We start from the raw sequence: 23,032 nt of genomic DNA, 5'->3' as shown, positions 1-23,032 counted from the left end.
TGTCATCATTGATTGGCTAAGAACTAGTACCTTACCAATCAGACGAGAGTCGTAGTGGCACGTGCTGTATTAAGAAGTTACTGCCTGCTGCTCGGTTTTGACCCGTGTTTCGCCAGTTTCCCAGACATCTAGTCACCCGCAAGTCTTTTTCGATCTGGTCGAGCCATCGTGCACGCTGCGCCCCTTCAGTTCTGAAGCTGGCAGGGTTGCTGAAGAGAAGTGATTTCACATGATTGTCGTCCGGCATCCTTTCGACGTGACCGGCCCACCGCAACCTATTGACGTACGCCAGGTATGCCATGAGGTTCTCTCCAAGCAGCACATCGTCAACTTTTTGCTTCATCGCACTGGACTCGATCGAAGTGGTCATGTCCGAGCCAATATTCGCACCGCAATTGCTGCGTACATTTGTATGTTTGAGAAGAACGGGCCGTCAATTTGGTTTGTTGTATGTTTGTCTTCCCCACCGATCTAAGCTTTCATGTCCCCGATGACGATCTTGATATCTATACGCGAGCAGCTATCGTAGAGTTTCTCAGCTGTTCGTAAAACATTTCTTTCTATATATCGGGTCGTCCTTCGTGAAGGCAGTGCACATTGAGGATATCCCAAGCAACCAGAAGTTCGAATTTCACTTAACACACGAACTTAGTAGTTCACATAAAGTTCAGATTTGGTTCCGTGGAACTTTCTTGCTGAACAACAGGACACATTACTCACAAACCGAACTTCATTCTAAATAAAGTACCGTCAAAACCTTGAAAGCAATTTGAAAGTTCATGAGAAGCTGCTTGTTCCCCTTTATTAGAACCTTAAAGTTCACAAAAAGTTTACACGTGAACTTCAAAACCCCCGGAAATTAAAGTTCGGTTAGCATTTTATCCGTACTTTGAATCAGCACTCAAGTTCAGTAGAAGCTGCTTACTACTCTTCATTAGAACCTTAAAGTTCACACGTGAACTTCACAAACCATCGTTAATTAAAGTTCGGTTAGCATTTTATCCGTACTTCTAATCAGCATGAAAGTTCAGGATAAGCTGCTTGTTCCTCTTCATTGGAACCTTGAAGTTCACCTAAAGTTCACACGTGAACTTCAAAGCCGCCGGAAATTAAAGTTCGGTTAGCATTTTATCCGTACTTTTAATCAGCACGAAAGTTCAAGAGAAGTCTATGTCGTACTTCATTTCCAATTTAAAGTTCATGTTAAGTTCCGACTCGGCATTGGCGAAAGTGAAGTTTGCTCCAGGATTAGTGATGAAAAATAAGTTTTTCAAAAACAATAAAGAAAAGTGGTTTATTTTATTATCATCGGATTTTTTCATCTAAATAAACGGCAAAAGGAAAACAAAGCTATAATTCCAAAAGGTAATATTTGGGTGTTTGAAGGCTTTCTCTATCTAAACATTTTATTTTGTTATCTTACAGGAAATCAATTATGAATTCAGATTAACAGAAAAAATAAACCGGATGTCAGCTATGAATTCCCGTTAGACACTTGTTTGCGCGTGATGCTTTTATCCGTGATGTTTGATCCGCCCCTAACATGGAGAACAGACGCTAAAGCAAGCTGGCCTCCTAGGAGAACAGCTCCCGCTTACCTGTCAGTATACGACGTGGAGTTAGGGATATGTAGGGACGTTGCGATACCACCGATACTAATACAGAATCGATCCTTCTGCTTCCGATACTCGGATATTCGGTATCGATGTTTTACCAGCGATACTTCATCAATATCGATACACACCTCTCAGTATCGAAAAGACTCGAAACAACCCTGTAAAGAAGAACGAACGAAGCAGAAAACTCGCTGTTTCCTGTGCCATATTGATGCATCGTATGCATGCATGCCATCTCATCGGCAATGCCAGTTTAACGGGAATTACTGTAGATTAACCTACGGGAACGATCCTTTTCTACGGTCATGCAGATCCAAAGGTAAAATCTACAGAGCCATGCAAGCGGCTCTTTTCGAAAACAGGATCAATTATTAAGGAAAAGCGTAATCGACTTTTGACTAAGTTTCTGCAGAAGCTGGTGTTTCTAGATTCAGTAAATTTATAGACCATTTTACGAACTGACAGGTGTCACGTATTCTGCTGTTGATGATGTTGCTTTTACGTGCGTTATGTCAGCGGTTCCGAGCTTTCTGTCAAAATTTCATTCATAGATTGAGTTCAGAAACGTCTCGTAAAATGGTCTATATAAATGGTTTAATTGAATTAAACGTTTTATCTTGAGGAATAAATAATAAAAAAAAATATGACTTATTTTTTGTATGAACTGGTATCGCACAACGATACATTTAGGTATCGATACGTTAGCCTCGATACTATCGGAATATCGATACATGCTCTCGATACAGGTATCGATTCTAAGTATCGATGTTTAATGGTATCGCAACGTCCCTAGGGATATGGCATTATGCCTTGCACCATACTGGGGTCTATTTCATGCTAACTAGTACGGGTGTACTACTGTTACGCACTGCTCAGCCGTTTACCACACCTAGATCTCCTCAATATCGAATCAGTGTTGCTGAAGAACTGTGCGTTGACGCTGTGGTCAAGATATTCAATACATCTTTGGAGAGTCAATCCCGCTTGAAGTGATTTTTTCTACTGTTACGACACTATTTTATGCGTTATTAAATAAGCGCATTTTAACTCTTTTTTCTCTTATTTTAAATGTATTGTATGTGAAAAAATCCGTTGAAAACTGACTGAGTTATAATCATTTAAAATTGTATAATTTTCGTGACGCTCTCGATGTTTTTTTGCCGCAAGACGTAATTCTACAACAAAAGATTATAAAATTAATGCATGGTGTTGTTTTACCGGATCAATTAAAATTTGCGTTGAGCCAAGCTTTGAGTTTACGGCCATAATTTCCATTTCGAACTGGTTAAAATTATAGATAAAATTTCAAAATAAAATAAAACTGAAGAATATGACTTCATTAAGTGGAAGAATGATTTATTATTCAACAATACATTCGAAATCCGGGTATACCAAAATAAAAATTCAAACTGCTCTCATTCTTTCGGGATTAAAAAATTAAAAATTTTAAAAAATAGGTTATAATAGACCGCAGTGCAGCAAATTTTCGACATTCCGAACGAAAATGACAAAAACAACATTTTTACTGTCTCAAGTTGAACGACCAACTGTCACCGATTACCGGTGTCAATTTTCAATGAAAGTCCGGTCATTGAAAGAAATGAGATGTCTGATTTAATATCGAAATTATTTTATTCAAGCCAATTTATTGTAAGCAGTCGATGAACTATATAAGCATCTAATCTTCTCAATAAGGCTGTGCGAGATTTCGAATGATTTCGTATAATTTCGCAAAACTCGAATTTTCCCGAAATTTCGCGAAATTTCGGTTTCGCGAAATTGCCGAAAAATTTCGTTGAATTTCGCTAAATTCCGCCTAAAATTTCGCGAAATTAAACTTCCAATTTCGACGATTACGAAATTTCGCGAAATTTCGGACCAAATTTCCGATGCACATTATTACATTATTTTGGTTTGTGCTCATTGCGACTATAAATTAAATTGAATATATCTTAACAGTTATCTGGTATACTAAGTCAGACATAGGAGAATAAACTCTCAGCCGGTAATTTTTGTATCAAAAAACCACAAAAAATCACGCGGGGGGTGTGGGGGTTGATGAATAGACCACGTAGTCTTTTTTCTGACTTATAATTTATTATTGCCACTAAGTCAAGACGAAGCTTTCGCAATTTTTTAATTAATAAATTTATTTGACACGACTTGATAATTAATAAGTGTCACGGAAAGATTGAGAGTTGTCAGCAATTAAATGTAATCAAATTTGTGAAACGTATTTCAAATTTATCCGAACGAAGAATTTTTTTTTTGTTTTAAACAGGCTTTGCCTTATATGGCATTTACTTCTTCAGAATAGTTCTATTTTGCAATGCGTCGGATTTTATCACATTTTTCTTGGAAGTATATTTCAATACTCAACGACCGGTAAAAAAATCAACGTTTTGGTCTTAAAAACAATATATAAGACCTGGATGTTCGTGAACTGTAGGAAGAAAGAAAGATGTTTATATTTTGTTCGACATTCAAAACTTTGTAATTTATTAAAAAAACCTAAGTTACAAATCCGATACCTGAAAATCACTAAAAGTAAGGTTTCACTTATTATCAACTAAATATTGATGATTTATAGATGAGTATACAATTTACCATAACTATAAGCGAAAAATTTATCGTAGATGATCAAACTGCCTAAACAAATTTTATTTATTTTGATACTCAACAACAAATTAAAAATCATTTTGAATATACTCAACAGAATAGAGTATTTTAAATTACTTTCAGGTAAGAAAATTATTATATTTGTTAAAGACAATGAAATATTATTAAAAATTAAACAACCATTATCTATTTGTTATTTTGGTTTTGAGAAAATGATATTACTGAAAATTCTATTTACAATTTGCGCAACAACTAATAATCAGTTTTCTTAAACCTTCATTTTTTTATAAATTTTTCATACTTTATCGTACATATATTTGCAGAATAAGATCACAATACAAAAGACCACGAAAGACCACGGGGGAAGTAGGAGGGTATAAAAGGGATCAAAATATGACCACGTAGCTTAGGAATGGTCCCAAATGCATTTTATTATTTTTGGTGTCGCAGAAACTCACAGGGCATATTTTTTTAGGACAAAATTATTTTCTACAACCTTACCAGAGACACTAGTTATGCCAGTCAAACAAACCGATTTGGCTGAAAAAATAATTTAATCTCCAATTGGGAACTCTGTGGGTAATTAAAATATTTTTATAATCGAAACAGTTGGTTTGATTGGCATAGTGCCTTTGGCAAAGTTGTAGATAAAAATATTGTCCTTCCATGTTGCAGGCAGATAGGCCTATATGCCGATGGGTCCCCTGGCGGTTTCCCAGCCTTCGGCAATAAGACCAGTCTCTGCCGCTTCCACCTGTCCGGAAAGAGACAGTCATCCAGGCACCTCTGCATGACTGCCCTGAACAGCCCGGGGGCCGTTTTTATCGCCAGCCTGATCGCCAGGTTAGGGATACCATCCGGTCCCGGTGCCTTGCTCACCTTTAGGGATTTGGCGATCACGATGAGTTCCTCATTCGTAACCCTTGCCTCCTCCCCTGCCTCGACACGGCTGTCGTCGCTCACGGATTGGATGCTCGGCAGGTTGGCCGACCATCTCTGGTCTATGTCTGAGATACTGGAACGTCGGACGTGAGACTCGACCGCCGGAGGCCAAGGACTTGGCTCGTGGCGTGGAAAGAGTCCCTCGATGATACGCTCCAGCATCGCTGGTGATCGCTCTGCAGGCGCCTCTGTACATCATTCCAATTACAGAAGTACCGATATTAGGTGGCATATGGTCATTAAATACTGTTTGCTAGGAACCGGAAGTTATTTGGCTGGTTTCCAGGAACCGGAAGTTTTGATCTTCAAAACGGTGTTTGGTATCGATTCTCGGTCTCTGGATGTTTTCCGGTTTTGAAAATATCCATATTGGGTGGTATTCCTCCTTGTTTTTAGCTTTGAATGAAATCGAAATGGAAGTCTGCGGTTATACGACTAACTATTATCCTTAAAAGCATCTTTCCCCCGCATAATCGATAACCATAGGCGCAATTACGGGTTTGTTTCAAGTCCCCTGTAGAATTTTCCAGAGAATGATTATGTTCAATATAAATATATTCCATACTTCTTATCAGAGCATCAAAATCAACACAAATTAAGATGTCATCATTGATTGGCTAAGAACTAGTACCTTACCAATCAGACGAGAGTCGTAGTGGCACGTGCTGTATTAAGAAGTTACTGCCTGCTGCTCGGTTTTGACCCGTGTTTCGCCAGTTTCCCAGACATCTAGTCACCCGCAAGTCTTTTTCGATCTGGTCGAGCCATCGTGCACGCTGTGCCCCTTCAGTTCTGAAGCTGGCAGGGTTGCTGAAGAGAAGTGATTTCACATGATTGTCGTCCGGCATCCTTTCGACGTGACCGGCCCACCGCAACCTATTGACGTACGCCAGGTATGCCATGAGGTTCTCTCCAAGCAGCACATCGTCAACTTTTTGCTTCATCGCACTGGACTCGATCGAAGTGGTCATGTCCGAGCCAATATTCGCACCGCAATTGCTGCGTACATTTGTATGTTTGAGAAGAACGGGCCGTCAATTTGGTTTGTTGTATGTTTGTCTTCCCCACCGATCTAAGCTTTCATGTCCCCGATGACGATCTTGATATCTATACGCGAGCAGCTATCGTAGAGTTTCTCAGCTGTTCGTAAAACATTTCTTTCTATATATCGGGTCGTCCTTCGTGAAGGCAGTGCACATTGAGGATATCCCAAGCAACCAGAAGTTCGAATTTCACTTAACACACGAACTTAGTAGTTCACATAAAGTTCAGATTTGGTTCCGTGGAACTTTCTTGCTGAACAACAGGACACATTACTCACAAACCGAACTTCATTCTAAATAAAGTACCGTCAAAACCTTGAAAGCAATTTGAAAGTTCATGAGAAGCTGCTTGTTCCCCTTTATTAGAACCTTAAAGTTCACAAAAAGTTTACACGTGAACTTCAAAACCCCCGGAAATTAAAGTTCGGTTAGCATTTTATCCGTACTTTGAATCAGCACTCAAGTTCAGTAGAAGCTGCTTACTACTCTTCATTAGAACCTTAAAGTTCACACGTGAACTTCACAAACCATCGTTAATTAAAGTTCGGTTAGCATTTTATCCGTACTTCTAATCAGCATGAAAGTTCAGGATAAGCTGCTTGTTCCTCTTCATTGGAACCTTGAAGTTCACCTAAAGTTCACACGTGAACTTCAAAGCCGCCGGAAATTAAAGTTCGGTTAGCATTTTATCCGTACTTTTAATCAGCACGAAAGTTCAAGAGAAGTCTATGTCGTACTTCATTTCCAATTTAAAGTTCATGTTAAGTTCCGACTCGGCATTGGCGAAAGTGAAGTTTGCTCCAGGATTAGTGATGAAAAATAAGTTTTTCAAAAACAATAAAGAAAAGTGGTTTATTTTATTATCATCGGATTTTTTCATCTAAATAAACGGCAAAAGGAAAACAAAGCTATAATTCCAAAAGGTAATATTTGGGTGTTTGAAGGCTTTCTCTATCTAAACATTTTATTTTGTTATCTTACAGGAAATCAATTATGAATTCAGATTAACAGAAAAAATAAACCGGATGTCAGCTATGAATTCCCGTTAGACACTTGTTTGCGCGTGATGCTTTTATCCGTGATGTTTGATCCGCCCCTAACATGGAGAACAGACGCTAAAGCAAGCTGGCCTCCTAGGAGAACAGCTCCCGCTTACCTGTCAGTATACGACGTGGAGTTAGGGATATGTAGGGACGTTGCGATACCACCGATACTAATACAGAATCGATCCTTCTGCTTCCGATACTCGGATATTCGGTATCGATGTTTTACCAGCGATACTTCATCAATATCGATACACACCTCTCAGTATCGAAAAGACTCGAAACAACCCTGTAAAGAAGAACGAACGAAGCAGAAAACTCGCTGTTTCCTGTGCCATATTGATGCATCGTATGCATGCATGCCATCTCATCGGCAATGCCAGTTTAACGGGAATTACTGTAGATTAACCTACGGGAACGATCCTTTTCTACGGTCATGCAGATCCAAAGGTAAAATCTACAGAGCCATGCAAGCGGCTCTTTTCGAAAACAGGATCAATTATTAAGGAAAAGCGTAATCGACTTTTGACTAAGTTTCTGCAGAAGCTGGTGTTTCTAGATTCAGTAAATTTATAGACCATTTTACGAACTGACAGGTGTCACGTATTCTGCTGTTGATGATGTTGCTTTTACGTGCGTTATGTCAGCGGTTCCGAGCTTTCTGTCAAAATTTCATTCATAGATTGAGTTCAGAAACGTCTCGTAAAATGGTCTATATAAATGGTTTAATTGAATTAAACGTTTTATCTTGAGGAATAAATAATAAAAAAAAATATGACTTATTTTTTGTATGAACTGGTATCGCACAACGATACATTTAGGTATCGATACGTTAGCCTCGATACTATCGGAATATCGATACATGCTCTCGATACAGGTATCGATTCTAAGTATCGATGTTTAATGGTATCGCAACGTCCCTAGGGATATGGCATTATGCCTTGCACCATACTGGGGTCTATTTCATGCTAACTAGTACGGGTGTACTACTGTTACGCACTGCTCAGCCGTTTACCACACCTAGATCTCCTCAATATCGAATCAGTGTTGCTGAAGAACTGTGCGTTGACGCTGTGGTCAAGATATTCAATACATCTTTGGAGAGTCAATCCCGCTTGAAGTGATTTTTTCTACTGTTACGACACTATTTTATGCGTTATTAAATAAGCGCATTTTAACTCTTTTTTCTCTTATTTTAAATGTATTGTATGTGAAAAAATCCGTTGAAAACTGACTGAGTTATAATCATTTAAAATTGTATAATTTTCGTGACGCTCTCGATGTTTTTTTGCCGCAAGACGTAATTCTACAACAAAAGATTATAAAATTAATGCATGGTGTTGTTTTACCGGATCAATTAAAATTTGCGTTGAGCCAAGCTTTGAGTTTACGGCCATAATTTCCATTTCGAACTGGTTAAAATTATAGATAAAATTTCAAAATAAAATAAAACTGAAGAATATGACTTCATTAAGTGGAAGAATGATTTATTATTCAACAATACATTCGAAATCCGGGTATACCAAAATAAAAATTCAAACTGCTCTCATTCTTTCGGGATTAAAAAATTAAAAATTTTAAAAAATAGGTTATAATAGACCGCAGTGCAGCAAATTTTCGACATTCCGAACGAAAATGACAAAAACAACATTTTTACTGTCTCAAGTTGAACGACCAACTGTCACCGATTACCGGTGTCAATTTTCAATGAAAGTCCGGTCATTGAAAGAAATGAGATGTCTGATTTAATATCGAAATTATTTTATTCAAGCCAATTTATTGTAAGCAGTCGATGAACTATATAAGCATCTAATCTTCTCAATAAGGCTGTGCGAGATTTCGAATGATTTCGTATAATTTCGCAAAACTCGAATTTTCCCGAAATTTCGCGAAATTTCGGTTTCGCGAAATTGCCGAAAAATTTCGTTGAATTTCGCTAAATTCCGCCTAAAATTTCGCGAAATTAAACTTCCAATTTCGACGATTACGAAATTTCGCGAAATTTCGGACCAAATTTCCGATGCACATTATTACATTATTTTGGTTTGTGCTCATTGCGACTATAAATTAAATTGAATATATCTCAACAGTTATCTGGTATACTAAGTCAGACATAGGAGAATAAACTCTCAGCCGGTAATTTTTGTATCAAAAAACCACAAAAAATCACGCGGGGGGTGTGGGGGTTGATGAATAGACCACGTAGTCTTTTTTCTGACTTATAATTTATTATTGCCACTAAGTCAAGACGAAGCTTTCGCAATTTTTTAATTAATAAATTTATTTGACACGACTTGATAATTAATAAGTGTCACGGAAAGATTGAGAGTTGTCAGCAATTAAATGTAATCAAATTTGTGAAACGTATTTCAAATTTATCCGAACGAAGAATTTTTTTTTTGTTTTAAACAGGCTTTGCCTTATATGGCATTTACTTCTTCAGAATAGTTCTATTTTGCAATGCGTCGGATTTTATCACATTTTTCTTGGAAGTATATTTCAATACTCAACGACCGGTAAAAAAATCAACGTTTTGGTCTTAAAAACAATATATAAGACCTGGATGTTCGTGAACTGTAGGAAGAAAGAAAGATGTTTATATTTTGTTCGACATTCAAAACTTTGTAATTTATTAAAAAAACCTAAGTTACAAATCCGATACCTGAAAATCACTAAAAGTAAGGTTTCACTTATTATCAACTAAATATTGATGATTTATAGATGAGTATACAATTTACCATAACTATAAGCGAAAAATTTATCGTAGATGATCAAACTGCCTAAACAAATTTTATTTATTTTGATACTCAACAACAAATTAAAAATCATTTTGAATATACTCAACAGAATAGAGTATTTTAAATTACTTTCAGGTAAGAAAATTATTATATTTGTTAAAGACAATGAAATATTATTAAAAATTAAACAACCATTATCTATTTGTTATTTTGGTTTTGAGAAAATGATATTACTGAAAATTCTATTTACAATTTGCGCAACAACTAATAATCAGTTTTCTTAAACCTTCATTTTTTTATAAATTTTTCATACTTTATCGTACATATATTTGCAGAATAAGATCACAATACAAAAGACCACGAAAGACCACGGGGGAAGTAGGAGGGTATAAAAGGGATCAAAATATGACCACGTAGCTTAGGAATGGTCCCAAATGCATTTTATTATTTTTGGTGTCGCAGAAACTCACAGGGCATATTTTTTTAGGACAAAATTATTTTCTACAACCTTACCAGAGACACTAGTTATGCCAGTCAAACAAACCGATTTGGCTGAAAAAATAATTTAATCTCCAATTGGGAACTCTGTGGGTAATTAAAATATTTTTATAATCGAAACAGTTGGTTTGATTGGCATAGTGCCTTTGGCAAAGTTGTAGATAAAAATATTGTCCTTCCATGTTGTAATTTTTTTTAATATAACTTTTTTTGATTTCTTCATCGCTTCGGTATTTTTTTTTGTAATTTTTATACAAAAAAAAAGATTTTTGAAAATAAGCTTTTTTATATTAATTTTAATGTTTCTTTTACATTAAAAAATGAATTTTTTGAGTTTTTTTTATCGGAAAGATAAAATTACTATCTAAAAATTTTCCAGAGACGTCACACTAATCAAAAACTTTTGGCTCTGAAAATATTTATAATCACAATAATCCTCCCAAAATAGTATTTTAAATAGCTTCTCAGCCTATAGAATCGTTTATGCAAAGTTTAAGCTAAATCTAAAATGACAAAAAATATTGAAACTGGGACCTTTTTTGTGGAACTGCTCAGTAAAAAAGCAATTTTAAGTTATATTGAAAAATGTGCAAACATATTGAAAACTTTAAAGTTTACAGAATAGTTAACTTAAATTTTGTTTTCCTCGAATTGATGAAGATGTCACTTAGTCTAGTCTGACTAAACGGTGTTAAAAAAAATCAATAACACTGGTCGGCAAAAGCGAAAAAAAGTTGCCCTAAAGCTCAAAATGGTTGCCCTCCAAAGGTTTTACAGCTTGTTAACCATTCCTGTGAATTTTGCTGCTTTTAGAGAATGCAGAAATGCATCAGAAGGCCGCCGAGGAATTGCTTATCGGATTCGTCGCTTTTACGTTTGCATAGGGAAAAACTCTTTGGAAAAATTATCTTTGCTAGGGACACCAAAACTCACAGGAATGGTTGAAAACCTACCTACCATCTCTCATGTTTTCCAGTTCGAGCTCTAGGACGAAACTTGGATTTTGAATGATGAAAGTGCTATGAAAGAAGGATTACTATTTTAAACATAGTTGCATTCAAACCAAAAGAATCAGTTCAGAAATTTATTAAATTATTATTTACAAAAACATTTCGAGTTTGACCTTTATATCATTTGTATCTATCACGCTACTATTACCTGCAATATAATCTGTAAAAATGAATGCATAAGGATTTTAGTTTTTAACAATTTTGATTTTCTCGTCATTGTCGGTTCCCAAGTAACAATTTAAGTCGTATTGCATTCTTTTAGCGGTTTTCATGACCAATTTCGTGAAATTGCTATTAACTATCAGAACCTCCTGATAACCGCTATAAGTTTGCTTTACAGCCAGGTGGCCCACCCTTGCCAAGCTTATTCAATCAATTATAAGAATGGCAATAAAACTGCTTCAAAACCACATGTAAAGAGTACCGCATACTATAAGCAGCTGGCATTACCTCTTTAAGAGCGCAATAAGTTTGGTCTGCTACTTGCCACAATATGTCCAAATCAACTTTTCATTGCTTGACAGCAACCGTAATAAGTTGATTTGTTGTACCGTTCCTGCACACACACCAGAACATCACGCCACTTTTTTCAATAAGGAAATCTCTCGTTGCGGGAGAAATGTTTCACCTGTGTTGGTTATCATCGTGCAATCGTTTTTATTTGATGGTGATATTGTAGAAAGATAAGGAATAAGGAGGGGTTTTTGGTAGGTTTTGTAGCTCTCAAGCATATCGTCCCCTTAATGCTAGAACTAGATAACTCGAAATTTGTCGATTTTGAGTTAAGTATGCCATCATATTTATCGCGTCGAGCTTTATAACATACCTAAAACTCGTTATCATACCTAAAAGTTATTCATCAATTAAAAAACTAGATATCTTAACGAAAAACAAGCGTATTTTGTAATAAAACTAAATAACTCGGTTTTTTGTTGATTTTTCAGTTGCTATAACGGGCCTGAAACGATATGGATGCGTTTCATAAAATCTGAACCTTTAATAATTGCAGTTGATACGTCATCACCAGAATCGGTCAAATTTTCAAACTCGTTTTTCTCGAAACGTCAACTTTCGAGTTATCTAGTTCTAGCATTAAGGGGACGATATGCGCATGAAATTTTGTCGTGCATTTTGAGATCATAGGCGCTTAAAATTTATGCGCCATCAAAATAGTACGGGCTTACAAAAATGATCTCATTGTTAGCAAAAATGAATTGGATTGTTTCAGCTCAGTTTTTCAGAAAAAAATCTAGCCGTGTTCTTCAATACAGAGATAGATCAAAATCAACTTTGGATATTCAATTTATTTGTTAGTCAGACGACGATTTGATTTTCGTTTCAAGATTATAAAAAGTTTCAAAAATATCAATATGGCGCGGTTGGTAGTTAGTTGGCATTAATCGTAGCCGCAATAAGCCTAGTTCAATGATATATATGTTGTAAGGTGCGGCAAAGGTTGGATGCCTGCATTATTAGAGAAAAATATGGTAAATCCCTGAGGCCTAGACAACTTTATTTTTATAAAAAATCTGACATCACACCGACGATAATGAGGAATCAACAAACTTTGATATAAATAGAGAGGTGCACGAAAAATGCAACGATACATACTTAGTTTAATTGAATATTGAATATATTTCGAAACATATCAATAGTGTCTTGCCCCTACCTTATTTTTAAGGACGCATAATTTAACGACATTGGAAATTATTTTCAACCAAAACAAAACAAACTGGCGATAAAACTTAAAAAAAACTACCGAAAAGTATTAAGTTTGCTGTGTTACTTTATTAGATTTTTGGAGTTCTACGTCATCAATGTTCACAAATGCGCTGCAAGATGCTCTAAAGCATTTTACACACATCTTACGGAGACTGCGACAGAATTCTGCATCACACTAAACCAACTCAGCCGCTTTTGTCTCACCTGTATGTATATCATTGCCTGCATATATTTGTTTACAAGTACGACAGGTTAAAACTGGGCATTTGAATGACCGCAATAAAACTGGTTTCTATGTTATATGACAGCAAGCTGGAGTGGTTTTATGGGGCAATAGATAGTAATAATAAAACCAATAATAAAGCAAAATCGCATTGACTCTTGCCGGTTTTATTGGAAGTTTTATTGGAGTTTTATTGACAGCTATCAGTGTTCATTACGACTTGCTATTTTTGGCAACGGGTTTAATCGCCATAAAACCGTTGGAAATATTCATTGCTGTGATATAACCGTTAGAAAACCAAGTAGCTATAGAATTGTTACTTGGGTTTATCGATATCTGAATATTGTAATGCTATGTTTCAGAAACATTTATTTTATTTTTCGAAATTTCGCGAAATTTAGAGACCAATTTCGTTTCGTCTCGAGAATTCGAAATCCACCTTGATTTCGTTTCGACTAATTTGGCGAAACCGAAATTAAGGGTTAACTTCGTTTCGTTTCGTTTCGACACCAGAAAAGCCAGTTTCGCACACCCCTACTTCTCAACCACATAAACATTGCAGAAGCAACACAGCGTGTTCGAAATCACAGAAATGGTGCTAGCCAACAGTCACTGCCAACTGATTGGAGATGAAAGTCTCTTTCAATTTCAGCTCGTTCGTTGAAAATTGAAATTCAAAGGCTTCAATTTCAACTGAAAATCCTTTCATGGCAGTGAACGTTTGCAGTGCTAATAGACCGTTTTACGAACTGACAGGTGTCACAGCAACCTGCTGATGTTGATGTTGCTCTTACGAGCGGGTCAGTGTTTTTTGTCATAATTTCATTCATAAATTGAGTTTTCAAACGTCTCATAAAATGGTCTATAGAGTATTTTAGGGGTGTGTATATTATTTTTTATTTGAATAGAAATGTCAAAAGAAATACATATTCCACTGACACTGAATTCAAACAGCAGAACTATGGAAAAAATCGGTTGATTCTCAAGACAAATCTGTCGTCAAAAAATATGACACAGGGATGCCAGGTCATTTTTCCGAATGACTTATCACTTCACGAAAAAATGTCACATAATAAACCTATAAACACGTCCCGATTTTTGTTTTTTTTTCTTCTAATAATAATTGGTATCAGAAATTATATTGTGAATTTCTGCACCGTACCACATCGCCAATCCGGAGCGAAACAAGAGCGGCTTTGACATCCCCTTCTCGCCGATTGTCAGCTTCAGCAGCACCTTTTTGGGGAGCTTGGAGTGTAAAATGAACTTCACCTCATAACTCACTTCCTTCGTGGAAGAAGTAAAATACGTCGTTGCCATTCAGGGTGAGATACAGGGGATGGTCAGAATAAGAAGGATAGCCAAAATTTTGTTTAACTTTGAAATGCTGTAACTTTACCAAATATTGTTCGATTTTGATAATTCGAACACCATTCATGTGGAAAAACTTTCTGGAATCTGGAAAAACCTCTTACTATATGGGTAGTTTCATCAGTGCGTATGAATGTAATCTCATGAAAAATCGGCAATTTTTGTCCATTTTTTTAATACAAACGTTAGCTTGTTATGCCCGGATAAACTAGCAGTTTTGTATTTTACGTATTTCGTTAAAAATCGTAGAAAGACGAAAATTTTTCTTGATTTTTCGTCCGCTCATGCCACCGTGATTTTTCTAGGTATTGTTTAAAGCACACAAAAGTGCTCGAAGATTGAATTCAATTTTAAAAAAATAATGAATGTTAACTATAAAATAAATTTTCGTTTTGGCCGTATTTACTCAAAAAAAAACAAAAAAAATTGCATACAATACGGAGAGAAGATAAAGAAAAATGTCATTTTCAATTCGGTAAGTCAGTTGACAAAGCGTGGATTGTCATTTCCGGCAATGTGAATAAATTTCTATCGGCCATAAAATCGTCAGGATTGTTCTATTATCGTCCGAAAGGGCTAATCATAAAGTCATAGAGAACTTATCTTTTGCTGGAACATACTCTGCAGTATGAAAAACTACCATGCAGGAAATTAACGCTCTAGGTTATTATTCACTCCCCTGACAATCATAGGACATATCTGACGATAGGCAGACCTGCTTATATTATATACTCAGTACCGAATTTAGTTAATATAAGATAGATTCATCTGGAATCATTGTACTTAGTGCAAAAATTTTCGTTTTCGTCTCTTTTTTCAGAACAACTTTAAGCAATCATGGCCACTAAAGCGAGTATATTCCTACTGGCTGTATTCAGCATTATACCTTCGCAGGTATTTGCTCAGGCACGAGTAGATGTTACGTAAGTATTTCATAAAATTGGCTTTTCCCAACTATTTAGTTACAATAATTCAAATTGAAACTAAGTTCTATTACTACATCAAGGCATTTAATCCTAATAATTATAATGAAATATGTAATTACATTTTAGCTCGTGTATTACACATGATACTCACTTTAATTGATTTATCTCTTGAACTGTTGATCTTGACAATGCACTTGGCGGACAAATATTCCAGCATCTTAATTAGCCAAATCCCGCTTCATAATTAAGTTGGCTGTTGTAGCCGTGCCATACCCATATGATTGTCTGCATTGGCAGATGTTGTTTATGGTATGTTTGAGCAGGATTTGATCCATTTCATCTGGCTGGCTGATCCAGACGGCAATGAACTCATTAAATATATTTAAGTTTGTTTCGCTCTCCGATGCGGATACTAAACTGTGAACTTATTGTTGTTGGGGGCAATCGAGATGAGGATCTAATTGATAATAATTGATGCTGCGGGAGGTTAGTGCCACTGTTGTACGCTGCTTACGTTGTCTCTAACTGAGAGTTTTCTGTCAGTTTGTTGGTCCATTTGTGAACCGGATGATGGACAGCACCGGTCATGCGTTCAGGGTGTCTCTTGTGTGCGATTGAAGCGCAATGCGCGAGAGTTTCCAAACGGCGCGTGTTGTTTAAGGACCAATTAGCTAATGGTTGTTGTTATATAATTCTAAACTTTTGATGGTCGCCACAATTTTATTTCTCGATCATGTGCTATGAAATACCATACAGTTCGATCAGAGTTCAAAATAGCGATTTCCATTCAGTTTTTCCTGATAGAAACTGGAAGTTCTCCAGTACATATTTAAGTTCAAAATATAAATTACTTCCGCAATGTATTCCTACGATGCAATCACTATAAGAGTATAGCAATTAGGAGCTGTGATTTGAAAAACTGTTTACGTTTCGTCGATGCATTTAATGCCAAAGCGGAAGCACGTTTCTCGTGGAAAAAATGTTCGGTTTAGTTGGAATGGATTCAGAATCCAACGAGTGTTCTCGTTTGAATACGACACATTGTTGTATTACGTACGCAAATCGTTAATGGCTTGGATGAAAATCTAATTTAATAATATTATTTGTTCATTAAAATATAGATTTTCGATTTGTTTGAGGATACAAAGGCGTCGTTTCATGCAGGCATGTGTTATGAAGGGTTGCGGTTGATTTTTTTAGAACATGTTCGTAATACCAGATCTACTATTTCAGTGGATATTTTATCGGTTGTTTTGAACATAAATTTAACCTCTTGACAATAAATTTTTATTTAACTTTTACTAGTTGTTTATAACAAAATAGATTTAAACTCTGTCTCCCAGTACCAAAAGTATGTTTAACACCTTAATAAACTGCCTATTATCGCATACCAGTCCCATACGGATTTTCATCGTTTTTGAGTTAAATATCAGATTCCATCTATTTCTTGCTCTACTATCGATTAAGAAAACAAAAAAGTATGTTTTATTTGAAAAAGTCAGAAAACAATGTGAGGTCAAATTGTCCCATCTTGAAAATTATCGCATATCAGTCCCACCGAATGTTTTCCTGAGTATGGCCATATTTTTTCTACAATCTATATAATAAATACTTGGTGTTGTTTTTCAAGCTTTTCACTGCTAAAATATATTTTAAGTAGACACTGGAACTGCAACTTTTTTTAAAAAGTTCGTTCCCGAAAGGTTATTGGTTTTTTCAATCAGAGAGATAATGGCCCTGAGCAATGCTGCTCTCTGCAAGAGGTTAATTTACCGTTGATGATCTGCTCACTTCAAATAATTATTCAAGTTGAAATTCTCAGAACTCAGAAGTTTTTAGTTGCTTAGCTAAAAACAGCTTGTATCTCTTTTCATCGCCGTCGTCTTCCGTCAAGTCACTGTTGTAATGAAATTGGAAACTTCCCTTTCTCAATACCACTTTTCCAATGAGCGTTTGCTAAATGCACTTTGCTAAATGCACGGGCTAACGCGGAATAATTTTATTCAGCAAGTATTACGAAACACTGAAGACATAAGAAAAGATATTATTCAGTAGCATATCCAAGACTTCAACTTTATATTTTGCTTTTTCAACGACGACCTTAAAGTCGGGGTAAGTAATGGGCGGATGTTTCCGCCATTCTCTATGCAGATCTTTAGACGCTGTCTGCGGCCATAAACGTCTGCCCATATTCAAAATACTTGAGAAAAATATGGAGTAGTACACCGAGAGGTTGAAAGTGAAACTGGTATGCGATTATTTTGCTACTTGATGGCCTAAATAATCGCATATCAGTTTCTACTTTATTTTTCATTGTAATTTTCACCACAAAAGCAATTCTTCAATGAAGAAGTTATGATTGAAGTCTATTTCATTACATGACGAAAAAATTTGATTTACCCACCCCAAACAGGAGAAATATCCAAAACAAGAAAAATATCTTCAAGCGCTGTTTTCTCAACTTTATGATTTTCCAGATGGGACTGATATGTGATTATAGGCAGTAAAGTATTTAGGAACAAAGAACACTTTAATTTTTTTGTAAATATGCAGCATAAATATCAGTTTTTTCACTGAACCAAAATCTTATTAAAAAGGAAACGCATAAGACTATATTGGTAAATTGTGAGCGATCACGTTGAAGCTTTGAAGATGACTAAATCATAACCAAAGATAATTTCCAAAACCTACTTCATTTCTTTTCATTGGCAAAGTAGGCAGAGATAATGCAGAACGGCTAACATTTTCGTCCAAAATTAAATCACGTGTTCACTTTCTGAGGAATATGTTTTGTTCGAAAATTGCTTGCGTTCCATATTTAGCATTTAGATTTTCTGCGTCACAAAAAAACAAACCTAACTAATTTTGGTACTTATTGACAGCAACCAAGAAATTCGTGATGCGATCCTGTCACTGGTGCACTCGTATAACCTGCTGGATAACAAGTTGGAACGGCACGAGCAACGGGAGCGGTCCCTTGGGGAGCAGGTTAAAAAAGGTTTAATTACCCTGCAGAAGAACCAACGGATATTCGAGCCACTCAAGGGCACGATAACACGGTTGGAGGAGCGTGTCGGCAGTATCGAGACGGCTCTGCTAAATGTGAGTATCCCTTCTAATGATGCGCATAGCGGCATGCAAGTCTAGAGTGCCACAGTCTTTGTTTTCTTTCTACTCTAATGTTATGAACTTGTGATTAGAGGTAAAGTGGCACATCGCCCTTCGAGATTATCACGCATGTCGACCACTTTCCGTACAGGCCACTAATGAGAGCTGGCTCTGTTTTCCATTGCAGCAAGACGAGAAACACACTATACAACAGTCGAAGCTGGACGAAACACTTGAGGGCGTTCTGCGCTGGTTAACTGACAATGCGCACATGCTCGAGACCCGCGTCATCACGGATTCACGACAGTATGAGAATGGCGACGGACTCGGTGGAAAGATAGAAGAGCTAACCGAAAGCATTAGAGAGCTGCGGCGCGAGATGGCGGAACTGAAGTCAGATAGAGAGTCGCTTGAGGTTGGTACTTTTCAATAATCGGTACTAGCTAATAATTATATCTATTAGTAAGCAAAAGTGTGCTCAAGTATTGTTAAAAGCAATTGATGGAATGCTCGATCTGGAATAATATCTGTAAGGGTGCATCTTGTTGATCCATTTAATTTTGAAAAGATTCCACTGAATAGAAACTGGCACTACTTAACTACTTAATTAATGTTTTCCTTTCATTTCTAGCAAACCAACCGCAATCTAATCCAACAGGCGGAAAAACTGGCAAACGCGAAGCAGGGTTCAGCGTCGGATGAGATTATTGGTAAAATTGAGGAGCGTTTGTCCTCGTACTATAATAATCCCGTCGTAATCAGTCACTCGAACGTCGACTTCGAGGAGAAGGTCATCCGGAAGCTGGATACGCTTGATGCCGCCGTGCAGGAAAGTAAGTCGACTGCGCTGTCGGCAGCTAAAGGGCAAGGGCCATCGGTAGATAAAGAGTTCATTCAGGGCTTGGTCAATGAAACGCTGGAGGCGATCGAAGACATGCGTCTAGAGGTGTTGACAGCGTCCGATAAGAGCTTCTCGAAGACAGCTACCCGCATCAAGGAGAATAACGAGGTACTGCAGGGTTCGGTGAATGAAATCTTGAAGACACTGTCCGAGGAAATCATTGATACGGAAGCATTCTTCTCAGGAACGAAGAAAGATATTGGATCGTTGAAAGACGAAATTGCAGCATTAAGCAGATTGGAAAAGTTCCTGCTACAAACGGGTGAAAACGTCTTAGATGCCAAACGCGGTATAGATTATGGCATCCATCAGATTTTGCGAGAGGTCACGGAAGTCGTGAAGGCCAACTCGAAGGATCTTAACTCAACGGTAACCAAACGATTCGATGAAATTAGTGCAACCATTCTGGATAATCACAACGGTGCGTTGACAAATTTGAGCTCGAAGATTGAAACGGAAATTAGTCAGGTTTGGCGTCAGATTGGCATTATGTACCAGGAGATCTCATCCAGCAAGCAAGCTTTGGATCGTTTGCAACAGCAGACGGAAGCCTATGTCAACGGAACGCTAACAACGATGGACAGCATGGAAGGAAAGGTAAAGTATGCAAATAAATTTATTAGCCTTATACATAAGTGGATATCGGTTGGCTTGTATTGGAACATTTTTTGTGTTTTTTATTGCTGGAAAAACTGTTATAAAGTTGTAACTAGATTCAGGTTTGTTTTGGAGCTTTTGAACTTAACCGAAATCGGTAGTATTTTTGCAGAAATATTTTTTTATTCGTTGAACAAACCATACGGTACTTCTCTGATGTTCGTCATGGCTGTATTTTATTCTGACTATATATACCATTAGCCAAAACGCTTAAAAGCTATTATTTCTGCCGGATATCTATTCTAAATTTCAATTTAATATGATAACAGTCAGGATTGCTCTTAAAGAACTGAAACATGCGATTATTTTTTTGCACTTTATTTCATTGGACCGGATTTGTAGGTACGGTAATTCCCATTGTATGAGCGAACACAGCTTGTAAATTCCGACAAATGTAGCACCTGGGTGTTAAACGGTGTGTTTATTTTCAGGTTTCTCTGATCACCGGACGCATGGCCGAAGTGGATTCCAACCTGAACTATCTGCTGGGTCGTCTCTCGCTGGTAACACAGGAATTCAACCTCATTAAGACTGGTCTCGGCAAGGCACTGGACGAAATCAAGAGCAGTTTCAACGAGGTACAGGAGCGAGTTAAGGGACCTGGGCCGCACAAAATCTCCTCCGAAGAGATCGAAGGTGACTTCAGCCAGTCACCGTCGACTAAGTGAGAAGCCAGCCATCGTGTTGTAATGCGTGCTAGATTAAAATTTAGAAGGTATATTTTTTATCAACCAAATAAGACTACTGCTACCGGTAGACTTTGTGTGCTTAGAAAAGATAGAAACGTAATACTTACGAGCAATTAAAACTGAACGTTTTATTGCATTAGTACTAAGTCAATCTCGTGTAAGGCTACAAGATGATAAATATATAGTATGAACGATAACACAATACCGCGGGATCATTCTAATAATTAATGAAATGATAACTTTTGCGAAATCATCCGATTCCGATAGTTTTAAAACTGAAAGATTCAGGAACTTATCTACTTTCAAACCAGTGTAGGTGGTACCTACCTCGAGAAATTTTTGTGATTTCCGGAAATCCGAGTTTTCAAGGATGTGTTCCGAAGCTGAGGAATTTTATGATTATTTTAACAGATTCTCACAATAATTGGTTTAAATTTGCAAGACCTCACAGGCCATTATTATGGTTTTGGGTGCTTTGGTGGTATGCCTCCAAAATGGCTGGTGCTTCTAGTAGCCATTGAAACAATCATATAACAGTATAGCAATAGATTTCAACTGTAAACCAGAGCTGTAAACAAGGTCAAATAGGATCATCCAAACAGAGTTTTTTTCGGAACAGAGACAATATTCAGAGACCAGAAGATTACCCATGCACCTTTATGAATTACAAGATGATGACTTCTGGTTTCTGGAAAACAATCAAAAATGGCCGAATAACACTCAATATGAGTATTTCCCGAACCGATGATATTCCTGCCGTAAATCGACCTCAGTTGAATTTTTTTTAGGACCACCACATGATTTTCAACGAGTTATTTTATAAGTGGAGCCCTAGTAGAATTTGTTCCAGAAGAACTATTCTGGGGGCATATCACCAAAATACTCGAAACCATAAAAATGACCTGTGAACGTAATGTATGAGTTTTGAATAGAATCAAATATTCATAAAATTCCTCAGTTTCGGAATATATCTCCGGAAACCGGATTTCCGAGAATAAGAAAAATCCTTCCGAGTATCGTTAACGCTGATTCGAAAGAAGATATCAATATCAATATCGCACGCTAGATGGGGGCTAAAAGCGATTTCGATCAACTAGATTAGTTGAGAGAATTTATTATCGATATTGTTTTGGCACATTTTGCATGTTGTAGGATAAGTACAACGATACACTGTGCCCCATAACTGAGTCGAGAAAATTTCCAGCTCGAAAAGATCCTCGACCTGATCGTGAATCGAACCCGATATCACAACCGTGTGGGAGAGCTAAGCGATCGACATCGCTAAGCACAGAGCCACGAAAGTAGATCAGTTGCTGAATTTTTTGATGCTAAAATTATCGAAATCGAAAGAATATTGCAAAAGTTACAATAGTTTAAATTTGTGGGTACCCGGATACCGCATCGGGGACATAAGGGTATTTCTTGTAAAGCACTTTCATACTGGAATAATTTTTGCAATTTTAAATAATTCTAGATAATCTCGAAAACATTATATAGAATTTCTTCCTGTCAATTGGTGCCCTTTAGCAAAGATAACTTTTTCAGAGAGTTAATTGAGTTGCCTCGTAAAGAAAACTCAGAAGCGACGAACCTGGCGAGCAATTACTCTGCTGTCTTTTGACGCACTACTGCATTATTTTTAGGGCAACTTGTTTTCGCTTTTGTCGACCAGTGTAATCTTCTGTATTCAAGCAAGGGCTAGTTTGTATATGAGAAAAAAATATGATAATATGAGCAAGCGTTAAACTTGCTAACGGTGTTTTCAAACAAGTGTTGAAAAACATCGTTACCAAGTTTTAGGAACATTGTTGCAGAAAAAATAGGGAAAATAGAGTATTATTAAATAAACAATTTATTTAGATATGGATTTTTGGACCTTCGGTGTCGCTGCAAGCAAGGATGCACACTCATTAGCAAAGACAACAA

At 36.8% G+C, this 23,032-nt stretch overlaps 1 protein-coding gene across 1 annotated transcript in view; it reads left to right on the top strand.

Moving 5' to 3' along the window:
• The window catches only part of LOC129729722 (myosin-11), a 30,945-nt gene extending 9,637 nt beyond the window's left edge, over positions 1 to 21,308 (top strand). Inside the window, exons 3-7 of the mRNA XM_055688508.1 lie at positions 15,646 to 15,748; positions 18,634 to 18,853; positions 19,047 to 19,274; positions 19,491 to 20,357; positions 20,849 to 21,308. Coding sequence (XP_055544483.1) covers positions 15,663 to 15,748; positions 18,634 to 18,853; positions 19,047 to 19,274; positions 19,491 to 20,357; positions 20,849 to 21,085 — 1,638 coding nt within the window. The 5' untranslated portion in view covers positions 15,646 to 15,662 and the 3' untranslated portion in view covers positions 21,086 to 21,308. The remainder of the gene's footprint in view (positions 1 to 15,645; positions 15,749 to 18,633; positions 18,854 to 19,046; positions 19,275 to 19,490; positions 20,358 to 20,848) is intronic.
• The last annotated feature ends 1,724 nt before the right edge of the window (positions 21,309 to 23,032 follow it).

The sequence above is a fragment of the Wyeomyia smithii genome, chromosome 3 (assembly GCF_029784165.1).
Source record: "Wyeomyia smithii strain HCP4-BCI-WySm-NY-G18 chromosome 3, ASM2978416v1, whole genome shotgun sequence".
In the NCBI taxonomy this organism is placed as follows: domain Eukaryota; kingdom Metazoa; phylum Arthropoda; class Insecta; order Diptera; family Culicidae; genus Wyeomyia; species Wyeomyia smithii.
The sequence above is the reverse complement of the archived record's forward strand: the minus strand, read 5'-3'. Positions and strand labels throughout refer to the sequence as shown.